This window comes from Phyllostomus hastatus, unplaced genomic scaffold, assembly GCF_019186645.2.
Source record: "Phyllostomus hastatus isolate PE091 unplaced genomic scaffold, TTU_PhHast_1.1 phas_scaffold_39, whole genome shotgun sequence".
Lineage (NCBI taxonomy): Eukaryota > Metazoa > Chordata > Mammalia > Chiroptera > Phyllostomidae > Phyllostomus > Phyllostomus hastatus.
The window spans coordinates 33977036-33989411 of record NW_025334028.1 but is presented as its reverse complement, the minus strand read 5'-3'; the positions used below and the strand labels follow the sequence as shown (position 1 = coordinate 33989411).

The 12376-nt window shown below is 47.8% G+C and overlaps 1 protein-coding gene across 1 annotated transcript in view; it reads left to right on the top strand.

Moving 5' to 3' along the window:
* ADARB2 (adenosine deaminase RNA specific B2 (inactive)) overlaps positions 1–8047 on the top strand; it is a 436890-nt gene extending 428843 nt beyond the window's left edge. Inside the window, exons 10-11 of the mRNA XM_045820262.1 lie at positions 5175–5353; positions 7313–8047. Of these exons, the coding sequence (XP_045676218.1) occupies positions 5175–5353; positions 7313–7489 (356 nt within the window). The 3' untranslated portion in view covers positions 7490–8047. The remainder of the gene's footprint in view (positions 1–5174; positions 5354–7312) is intronic.
* The last annotated feature ends 4329 nt before the right edge of the window (positions 8048–12376 follow it).

The following is a 12376-nucleotide window of genomic DNA, read 5'->3' as shown; positions in this document are numbered from 1 at the left end:
CTAAAAAGGAAGCCCTGGAACTCAGTGTGGAAAACTCTCATCAGAGCAGATGCCCCAGCCTCTCACATGGATGGCATTGCTGCCACTCTCTGCAAAACCTTCTCACAGAACACCAGTAACAGCCAGGCTGGCAGCTGACAGGCTCAAGCCCCTGCACTGCTTCCATCCGTCTTGGCCACCAGCTCACCAACTGGTAGATGAGGGAAAGCAAGGGAAACCTGTAAAGGCCAAGTTTTCTCTTACACTGTGTGCTCCCCTGGGGCTGGCAGGAACCCCGAGGACTTGTCGCCAGTGTCTCAGCAGGAAGGGCTCACATCCACTGTTCGTTCTCCTCATGCACAGTCTTCAGAATCAGCTGCATCCTGCACACTTTCCCTAGAATGTGCTCTGTTAACACAAGATAGCAGCTACAAAATCACTGTCAGTTATCATGGTGTCCCTGCTAATGAAAACAAATAAAAAGACATTAATACAGCCTTAGTACTTAGTTATGTTAATCCATAAGTCCATAATGGAGTGTTACTAGCTTACTTACATCAGAAGAGAGTGTGTGTACAGTGAATGAGGGGGGGGTGTATGTATATGTATTCATATGTGTTCATGTGTATGTGTGGTGCGTGCATGCACATGTGCATGCATAGGGTGGGTATGCTTGTGTGTGCTTGTGTGTGCATGCATGTCTTATATGTGCGAGAATATGTGTGGTGTGTCTGTGTGTGGTATTTGTGTGGTATTTACATGCATGTAGGGTGTGTGGTGTGTGTGTGGTATGCCTGAGTATGTGTGCACGTGTGTGTGGTATGTACATGTGTGTGTGCACGTGCCTGTGCATGTGTGCTCATGCGACCCCACAGGTGCCTGGCTATATATAAAAGTCAAGTAGTCCCTTCTGTCCTGCACCTTTGAGATTCTGTGCACACCTGGAAGCTGCTTCACTCATTTCACAACTTAAACACAGTGCTACCCTGTAATACAGACTTGCCTCACTTCGTGCAAAGGTTGTATCCCTAAATGTCTTGTGTAAATGTAGTTTGAGGAACGTGAATTACATTTTAAATACAGTAGACACACTAGTTATTTAAAGAAATTCAGTAATGTCTCTCTTATATACTGCTTTAAAAAGAGGTATATAGGGTTTTCTCAAGGTAATGCATCTTTACCTTGAGAAAATAGCTACATGAGCTATGATAAGACTCATTTTCATGGTTGAATTGTGGATTCACATTCACTGCTCTTCAATAACGGTGGGAGTAGCGGAGGTCACGGTGACAATAGTGGCAAGTGAGGTTACAGTGGTGGTAATTGCAGTAGTTGGTGAGTTAATTAACTCATCAAAGGCCACACTGTTAGCAAGTCACAGAAGTGATATCTGAATGAGATCTCTTTGCAGAGCCCACTTTATCAACACAGGCATGTGCACTTAAATGAAACATCAGACCATCCTCATGAATTAGTCCACCTAGCTGAGTGTGTGTGTCAAAGGCTCATGGAGACCTGCCTACTCCCATATGGATACACTTCACAGTGAAATACTTCTCTGCGATGTCCGCAAAAAGTGGGCAACCCACCCATGACCATGCAAAAGAATAATGGTCAGCACACCTCTGAGTCTGCATCAGTCTCCACGGGTTCTTATCAGCATTGTCTCCACGAGCTATTGCTCTGATAGAGAAACTGTTTAGCAGATAGGTTTCTTTCCAAGATACTGTAAATAATTACTAAGAAATCACTAAAGGAAAGACAGTTAGTCTGTCCTTCACCAAGTTACACCACCTTTCAGGACACCTTTATTCTCTCACCCTTTCTTGGGCTTTCTCACCAAGTTTCCAAACTGAAGTCCTTGCTGACTGAGGCCAGCACCATGAGCCGGGTTGGGGCTCTGAGTTCCCACCACTCGCACCAGGCATTTGTCCCTGAGAGCGAGCCGCACTGAGCTTCTGCCACAGTCACAGGCTCAGAGAAAAGGGAGATCAGAGGTGGCTCAGAGCAGCTGCAAAGCCTCTCACCCCCAAATCCAGTCCTTCTGCCAGAAGTGGCACCAAAGGGCCAGGTTACTCTTTCCCCAGAAGGTTTCCTCACTTGGTTCATAGACCAGTTCCAAAATTCAAAATTAGTGCTGGTAGTAGGCTGAATAATGGCCACCCAAAACATCAAATCTTAATCCCTGGAACCTATGAATTACCTTATCTGGAAAAAGGGTCTCTGCAGATGTGATGAAGTTAAGGATTTTGAGATGAGGTTACCCTGGGTTATGTCCATGGGTCCTCCATGCCATCACAAGTGTCCTTATAAGAGAGGCTAATGGAGATGGAGGGAGGGAGACAGAGAGACAGAGGGAGAGTGAGAGAGACTGAGTAAGAGAGGTCAGCTTGGTGCCTCTTGGGGAGATTGACAGCTTGGTCTATGCTGGTGGTGTCTGGATAATAAAGAGCTCTGCTGCTGTCTCTGCGGCAGCGAGACTGCCTCCACCTGCACATGGTCTAGCCACTCGGGTATCGGTGCAAACATTCTGAGATCATTGTTTCCTTGTACATTGACAAATGTGCCTGTTAGAGTCAGCTGAGTCTGGCACAGCTGAGTTGGTCTCCTTGGGTGTAGTCAATGAGTCACTAATGACAGTGACATCAGAAAGTATACCACTAGCATGAATACTTAGTAAGAATTCAAGGAGCTGTCTATATAAGGTCGAGGGGGCAAGGAGCAGGGAGGAAGCCTGGCCATTCTCCCAGGTTACTTTCGGGATTTTTTTCTTGCAAGCAAAAGACAAAGAGATAATCCTTAAATTAGAAGGTCAAAGTGTAAGATGGTGGATAATGTCTCCAACAGAGGAATCCACTGAAGAACAGACAAATGAAACAAAACATGTTTTATGTGAAAGGAACTCTGACCCATATTTGCGGGTTAGTCACTCCCCACCCAAGCCCATTTAAGTAAGCAGCTATCCCTGACGATAACGAAACTGAGAAAGTTCCTGTAGTCTGAGAACATTTTTGATCTACAATGTGGAGACCATGAAACAAACCAAAGTTGACCTTCACCCCTTCAAATGAAACTAACAATAACCATAGCACCGGACACCTTTACAAGTTCTCCAATGTGACCCTTCAACAAGAAGTTGTCACTGTCCAAGGACACAGTAAGGAAAAGAATGGCGAAGGGCCAGAGGGGCATAGTCAGGTCTGGAACTAAGTTTCTAGATTCCTGCAGGCCCACATGTCCCACCTCTGGTCATGGAGACTTCTGTGGAGACAGAGGGGCAGGGGGAGGGTTGGGTGGAAAGGTGGGAAGAGAAGAGGAGGAGAAGAAAAGGGTGGGGAGGTGGTGCAGGTCCTAGAGGTGGCTGTGCCTGGCTGCATGCTGCAGCTCTGGAGCAGTGCTGAGCTCTCTTTGCAGTCAGACTTCCCTGACCTCAGCTGCTGCCCCCTCCTGCCCAGTAAGACAGCCCCTGCTGCCACCATGCCAGGCTGCCCCCCTTCCCAGCTCAGCACAGGTAGATGCCACAAGAGAATCACTTCAAGGAAAAGGAAGAAGCTGACATGAGTAGAATTAGCCTGGGAGCCCATCACTGCCCATGATGACCAGGCTGTGCAGGTGGCAGATGGCAGAGGGTAGGCATAGATCTGCCCAAGAAGCCCCTGGAGGGTGGGGCAATGGGAGGGCACTGGGGTCCGTAACTTGGCAGTTTGGAGCTGCACAGAAGGCACTGCACATGCACTGGCTGTCCCTGAACACAGGGGTTGCTTCTTCATGGGGTACCTGTTGCAGGCCCCCTGAGGACCACCCAGACCTTGCTTCCCAACACCATGGCTTCTCAGGCACTGTGGCAACTCTGCTGTGACCCCTAAGTAGTCATGTGGTAGTTTAAGTGCAATGTGCGAAAATGACCAGCTCTGTCCCACAGGCACCCACTCTCAAAGGGCACCTGACCCATCAGGGAGGGGATGGCTGGGAGGGTTGTACGGCACCAGAATAGAGCATGTTTGTAGAATCCTCAGGGCACTGAGGGGAAGGCTGACAAGGTAACATCAGGGCTCACGTTGGTTCAGGCATCTCACCACCAGAGTCTCCAAAAGTTTATGATGAGCCTCTTGAAATGGACAGGAAGGAGGCCGAGCTGAGGTCAGATGCTACCAAGTGTGGTGATGCCTAGGCTGCCAACGGGTGCTACCCCAGAGCAGGAGCACCGGATCTTTCCATTTTCTGAGCTACTGGAAGAACCTGTGTCTATAAGGAACATGTTGTCCCAATTAGAAATCTATGCACACTCTGACCAGGGGAGAAACTGTGAAAGAAGGACTTCCCTGCTGATTCTGGAGGCTTTCTGGGCAGGACTAGCCCCAGCTGCACAGGGACCATGCTTAGAAGGGCCGCACTTGGTGTTACACTGTCTTGTCATCCTGCAATTCTCACTAGTCATCAAACCTAGGGTCCCACGTTTTCATTTGCACTGGGTCTCACAAATTGTGGAGCTCAGGGGTGTCAAACTCATTTTCACCAGGGGCCACATCAGCCTAGCAGTTGCCTTCAAAGGGCTGAAATAATTTTAGGACTATATAAATGTAACTACTACTTAGCTATTAAGGAGTTGAAATTACATTTGGCCCTTTGAAGGAAACCATGAGGCTGATGTGACCCCCAGTGAAAATGAGTTTAACACCCTTGGAGTGGGTGCTGTCTCTGGGTCATGCCACTGGATCAGTGTCTTCCTTCATTAGCTTCTTTATCTCGTCGACCCAACTTGGAACCTTGGGACCCATCTGGTACCAAGCAGAGCAGGGCGAGCCATAGGTACCCAATGAACCCAATGCTCAGGCAGCATCCACCTGGCTCCTCTGTTCATTTATCCATCAACAAATCTTTACAGGAAGGGGAAATGGGCAGAGCTTTTTTTATTACTAGACTGCCTTACATTAATAATCTCTTTAAATTAAAAAGTGAAAAATGAGTTCCAGCAATGACTGTCACGATGAGACCTCCATTAGGGTCAAGCTGAAGAGAAGCGATGACCTAGCCAAGGGTTAAAGGTGCGAACCGGGGCCTGCGGCTGTGCCATCCTGTGCCAACGCGGTTGGCTCCCTCCGCCCATCTTGCCTGAGGCAGTCTGGGAGTGATGGGGGCCCCTCTCGTGGGGTCTGCAGAGTGTTGATGGGCTGCTTCTACTTCTGTGCTGACAGGCGTGAGCAGCGCCGAGGCACGCCAGCCCGGAAAGTCTTCCCACTTCAGTGTGAACTGGGTCTTGGGCAACTCGGACGTGGAGGTCCTGGATGCCACCAATGGGAAGCGGAGTTGCGGAGCCTCATCCCGGCTCTGCAAGCATATGCTCTCCGCCCGGTGGGCGCGACTGTATGGAAAGGTGAGTAACAATTCCAGCCTGGGGCTTCCACCTGGACACAGGCCAGGGGCCCAGAGAATGCCATTGGGTCTCCAGCCAGGGGGACATGTAACACAAAACCTGGTTCCCAGTCTGTTTTCTTTTCCCCAACTACCCATAGACATCCACCAAGCCTGAGCCAGACCACTGGCTATAGAAGTGAGGTGGAAAAGGGGCTTGTTTGTAACACCCAGTGCGTCCAGCCCAGGGCACCACAGGAAAGTCCACAGAAGGCTTTTTAAGTTGACGTTATTCCCAAGTTAGAGATAAGCAAACTGACACTCAAAAAAGGTAGGTGATTACCCCAAATTATGCAAGTCAGGGAGGAATTTTTCACTCTTCTCTCCAACCATGAAGGCTATGCATTTCTAGTGCACCAGATTTGAGGCTTCCTTTCTCCCCTGTAAATAGGGTAATGATGACATTTCTGGGTTCTAAAATGAGATATGCATTTCCATGTGTTTCCAAAGCATAACAGATTGTAACCAAAAAAAAAAAAAAGAAAAAGAAAGAAAGAAAACAGAAACACAAATAAATAAAACTGCTGTGCTGGTTTTCCCACTTCCTTAACCAGGGAAAACAAGTGTTGTGGTTGACTTCTCAGCCAGCAGAACAGGATAGACCTGCTGGTGCCTAAAATAAACACTGTGTCCACTCAAAGGACACTGGGAACTGCACATCTCAGCTCCTAGCCTGGCAGCGATCCTGGCGCCACCACGGCTGTGCAGGAACCCGATCTGCTCTGATCAGGCAGCTTCGGCTCCTTTCCTGCCTGCTCTGGGAACCTTGCATGCTTCTCTGCTACACGTGGGTGGGTCCATGTTGAGACTCTGGAAGGTTAGAGCACACCATCAACTTTATCTTGCTAAACAAAGGGGCCTCTTCTTCTGCACAAGCTCCAGGTGATGGTAGCAGTTGGGGACCTTGCAGTGGGATTGGGGGACTTCCGACCTCTGGCCCTCCCTGCCACACCCTGACCTGCCGGCTGTGCAGGGTAGTCGGGCCCTGTTCGGTCCCTGCCTGTGTTGGCTGCACCGCTTTGCCTGGCACAGCTCTGGACAGAGGGAACTTCCCAGTTGCATTGTCCTCCTGCTGGTTAGCACAGAACCCTCCTGGTCCCGCCCCCACCACACTGCATTAGTTCCCACGCCATCCCTGGCAGCACCATCCCCACCAGTCTGGCCCCTCACCTTCCTTTACTGTGTATAAAAAGAAAAATATACACAGTGCTTGTTATTTTAATAGCAGACAAGAGACATGTTTATTTTATTCCTTAATCATTCACACTCTGGTGATGCAGTTTCCCTAATAAATGGGTTTTCCATGGAATTACAGAATTGCCTGATAGTAACTGATACAGTTAATCTTTTTTGTTACTTTATGTGATATTTTACTTTATCAATAGGCCAATTGCGAGAAAATGGATATTCCATTTTTAACGGCTTTATTGATGTAAAATTCATATAAACATTACTTATAGGGTGGGCAAAAGTAGGTTTACAGTTGTGAGTACATGAAACAGTTTATTCTTGTATTATTACTTATTAATTATTGTATTGTTTCCATATAAACAGCAAACCTACTTTTGCCCCACCCTGTGTATTTAAGGTGTACAACTCGATGCTTTCATGCAGATATATGTGAAATGACTACCACAGTGGAGCTAACACACTCATCAATTCCACATAGTTACTACTAGTGAGTGTGCATGTGAGTGTGTGCAGTGAGAACACTTAATCTAAGGTCAACCCTCTTAGCAAATTTCAAGTGTAACCTTGCTCTTTATCACATTGCTTTTCTGTTTTAGAGGAAAAACAAAAAGTGGAACCAGGAGCTAATGTTTGCTTGTAACGCTCATGCAGCTCTACTGTTCCCTGTGGGGGGGTGGGGGACTCACCTCTGCCTGCGGCTCATTTGTCCTTTCTCACTCCTGTCCCACAGCTGAGCACACGGATACCAAGCCACGGAGACGCGCCATCCATGTACTGTGAAGCCAAGCTGGCGGCACACACCTACCAGTCAGTTAAGCAGCAGCTGTTTAAAGCATTTCAAAAGGCAGGCCTGGGCACCTGGGTGAGGAAGCCACCTGAGCAGGACCAGTTCCTACTCACTCTATGAGTCCCCGCCCCAGGCTCTCGGACACAGCGAGATGCCTGAGAAGGCCAGGCAGGCGTGAGGAGCAACAAGACTGTGCTGATCGGGTCTGTGCATTCATTTTCCTTTGGTGTTCCAGAAATACATGAGCGTGCAATGTTCGGATGAGCAGCTAGACTTGAACTAGGAACATGCTGCTTCTCAAATGGCTACTCCCAGGTTGCTGGAACCACGCATGCCCGCCACACCCACAGGCACCAATGCAGTGGTTCCCTGTTCTCAAGGTGTCAGAGGGAGCGCATCTCTTCAGGCTGGAGGGTCTGAGTTGCAGCCTTGAAAGGTGGTACTGAGGCATTGCCAGTTAGAAATAAACCTCAGGCACCGTCTCCTATGTTTCCCTCCCCCCACACGCCTCTCGAGCGTTGCACTTGGTTCTCACTAGCACAAGATTACAGATACTTCAAGATAAGCCACAGTGAAGAAAAAAGCCATGGGCTCCTCCCCAAAGAAGCCAATAAGAACACCTTCTCATTTTCATTATTCATTTAGTGTTTTACTCCATCTCCTTTCGAAGAGCATTTGGGGTGCACAATCTTAAAGACCCCCCAAAACAGGACCAGAGAAATGAGACCATTGCTGCAAAGCAAAGGTACTAGATGTGACCCTAAACTTCCCAATAACTGAGTGTCCCAGGCTGTCCTGTGCCTGTTTTGTCCATCACAGCTCAGTGTCTCTAGCAGATAATGAAGTTTGAGCTGTATAGGAGGAGCTGCCACTCCACAACCTCCCACCTGGTGATGAGGAAACCCCATCCTAGGCCAAATTCTTACTTAGGAACTAAATTGTTCTTAGAGAGCAAGCAATAAATACATACAAAACAACCTTGACTCTGAGCTTGAGCACCCACCAGCTCTCTGCTCCTTTAGGTTCCCATCAACACCTTGCATGTCAGAAAAAATTCACTTAAAGCAGCTAAAATGCAGGAGGCAGGATTCTGTCCCCTTCAGGCATCAGACAACAGAATCCTCCTGCTCAGAACTGGACACAGAACCACTTGGGGTTCAGCCCAGGGCACCATGCTCAGACTGAGGGGTGGGACCATAACTCTGTTCACGCAAAGTGAGGTGCCCCTCTAACATACCTGCAGTTGGTCCATACACCTTGAACTTTTATTTTGATCACTTGAGAACTCATTTCTAAAACCCTTCATGCTAATTAACAGGTCTCTAATTTCTCCAATTACAAGCTACATATCTGAATTTATCGTGCTAAGTAGAAAAGCTTAGTAGTAGCCAGCTCTGGTCTGGGCCCTGGTTAGAATCCCCACTGACCCCCTGGGGGTCCATCCTGGAGCACAGGATTCCACCCCGCCCAGGAAACACGAGCACAACATCAGGCTGTATATATTCAGGTACAAATTACAGATATCACACCAATGAGGCAAAAAATGAAACGAATTGTAGATATTTGTTATAAAATAATAAATAGAGACATTAGTATGGAAATAGAAGCTTTTCCTGGGATTGCATATTAGGTCAAATTTATCCTTCAAGTTCTTTTAGAAAGGAAAATGGCACTGTAGCAGACCACTTCTTCACAATAAAGTTTCAAAAGATATGAAAATGTTTTGCAAATAAGATTCAACATTAATATTTTATAAACATTGAAATAAAATAAAATCTTCATTCAGACAAAAGCCATGATAAAATGGCCAGTTTATATTAGTTTTTGATCATCTGAAGTGTCATTAGGATGGGACTTAGAGAAGCAAAACACCTGAGGGCTGATTTATGACTTAGGCTCTCGACCGCCAACATCTGGAGCCCACCTCCGAACGCAGCAGGCACGGGCGATTGCTGGCTGGAGTCTGTGATCCGAACCTGAGCATGCTAGCATTCTGAGCTGCTGGCTGGAGAAGTGTGTACACGTTTTACATCAACCGCTTGGAATAACACTCCCTCTGCAGGAGAAACGAGCACTGGTGGCAGCAGTCTTGACCATCTCAGGGGGAGATGCGGGACCGACTGATGTTCAAAGGGGCACAGTGGGCCACCAGTACAGTCTGATTCTGGGGACCTGCATGGCACCCTCCTAGCCCACAATGAACACACCCACGGCTCCTGAACTGCATCTTTCTAGTGACAAGACATTTTGTCTAAGGTCTTGCCTCTCTGGAAACCACCCAAACTTCACTAAGATATAAATGTCTGCTTCTGGAGAAAGGCACTATACCCATTAGCACCAATGCATGGATTAGTCTGCTAAGTCAGCAGAGACTCTTTGGGAGGAGAGACTAGGCTCTGCAGAGAAGGTTTATAGCGAGAGAAGGTTCCAGTGTAGCAGGAAGCTGTCCAAGAGCCTGGCACTCTGTCACAGGGGCACCTGTCTGGTGAGCAGGAAATAGAGGAGCGGGGGGAGGAGGAGACACTCACAGGCTGTGGGCACAGAAGGGGAGGCCAAAAGAGAGCTGAGCTGACCAGAAGGCTCATGCGGCTGAGAGCCCAGGCTCAGAATTCAACACAAAAAGCATCTGGTGTGGCTGGAGGGACGAGCCATCAGCCCAGAGACACGAGGTTTAGTAGGAGAAGCCTGAGGATTTTTCTCCCTGCTTCAAAGTCCAAAAGGATGTCTCAACACTGCATTAGGCCAGGTCTACCCTGCATTTTTAAAATAGGAAATCTGATGAATTAGCATCTTGAGAGTGGCCCACATCCACCTGACCACCCAGGGTTTCCATAAGGAGGACAAAACAGAAGTAGATGATGTGTAACTTGTAGTCATCCTGAAAATGTGATGGGCGAAACAAAGGGGAGACTGGCAGGCGTAACGTCAAAGGGCTCCCTAGGCATCCAAGTTACCCCGACTCCCCCACTGCCCATCTGAATTTGCCTCAGAATCACCATCCTGTACCAACAGATGGCTCAAGTCCTTTGTTCTCAACCTTCCCATGGTCTCTATTTATATCTCCTTAGCCCTAATACTAAACTCCAGATAAAATCAACACCATCCTTATCTGCCTCCAAAGCATGTGTTGCTTTTCTGTTGGGGAGATAAGCCCTGGAAGCTTTCCTGCATGACTCTAAGCATAAAAGTAGATGTCTGACCACTTGCAGGCTTTTCACGGGCCTCGGCCAGCCAGAAGGTCACGCGGTCAGGTGAGCTCTGCCAGTCCAGCTCCAGCACAGCTTCACAACATGTGACAGCGTGTTATTGGACTTAGGTTTTCTTTGGTTTTTGCTTTTGCCAAGGAAAGGATTTGCAGGTCTGTAACTATGGTTTCATTTTATTCCTGTGGTTCTCTTTAAGCCTGTATATATGTTTCTTGCCACCACTGGTTTTGTGATGGGTCTAATTACTCAGAAACATCCAGTTGTGTTACTTTTCAAACAAACACAGCTCATATTTTTCCCATGAATTTCCTTTTTACAGAAAACTGTTCTTGCCAATAGTTAATTTTTTCCCCTTTGGTTTACAGTTTGCCACACCTGGAGAGCCATAAACAGTAAACACATGGTATGTCAAGGCTCAGAAGAGAAGAGTTAGAGTATTTTGATGAAATCCTATTTTTAGATTATAAATTTTAAGATGTGTCTATATCTCTTGTTTAAAAAATTTTAAAAGACATTTAAAACTTGAATAGACATTTTTAATTTAGGAAAACTTCTACAACCACTTTTTAAGAAGTCATTCTAATGAAATCATCTGCCCAATTGGCACAATATACAATGAACATCGCTTTCTAGTGGAGACCAAAGGGGAACAGTCTTTGTGTGCCCTGGCACTCACTGCTATGGCCGCCTGGCGGAAGCCTCACTGAACTCAGCAAACCTGATGTACTTGTGCTGGTCCCCCCGCCCCGGCCCCGGCCTCGGCCTCCTGGGCAGAGGTCCCAGAGCCTGTCATCCACCCAGGACAGGAGAGTCCACATGCTGTACATTCCCAGCTCCAAGTTCTTGTAGAGTTCACGGGTGGAGGGAAAAATTAGAAGCTGTGTTTCAGGAAAAGCTGTACCACCATCAGGCAGCATTCAGCTGGGATAAGACCTTTCTGAGGTCCTGCTGGCATTTTTTGCTTCTCCAGGTACAGTGATGAGACACGTGGGGTGGTGTGGGGACAGAGCAGACAGTGGGACGGACAAAACGGGAGCGCGCTTGTACCTGCCACTGTCCGTGGCTCTGGTCCATTGCAGCCTGGAGCACTGCAGTTCCTGTCAAACTTCTTCCACAAATTCTAAACCGTATAAAGGACGGGGAACTGAAGAGGCAGACACTGGGAGACCAGAGGTGTAGGCTGCAGGTCAATGGCCTTGGAAAGCAAATGCAGCACCTCATGGTTCTGGGAATCCAGGCAGATATGTGGCCACCACCACCGCCGTCTGCTTTCTCTCCCACCCATGCTGCCTCTCTGGTTCTCCTTCTCATGTTTTCCTCGCCCTTCCCTTCCTGTTCCCTTTTTTATTGCCTGTCCTCTGGCTTAAACCTCCGACTCCCTGAGACTCCAGTCTCAGGCATACGTCTGCCCTGAACTTCACTCCGCTGATCTGTGAATCGGCTGGATGCTCAAGATTAGACAGGAGCCTGATGTGACTTCTTGTCCAGAGGGTTTACCAGAGGCCTTTTCTGGACTCCTGGGACATGTCCACTCGGTCTGACCTTCCACCAAAAGGAACATTGATGGCCACATCACTAAAAGTTTAGACCAGACAATGCCACTCCTGCAGGTAACTGCAGACAGTATCAAACCCTGGAGAGAGAAATACCTTTCTTCCCAACTCAGCATGTCAAAGTCAAGTTGGAGGGACCCGATATGCTCTAAGATAAAGATAAAAGGCCTGGATTCTAGGGCCTCTTTTCACACAGGCACTAGATTTCTATCATTCTGCAGTGTATGCATCAGTACAAAAGAAAAAAT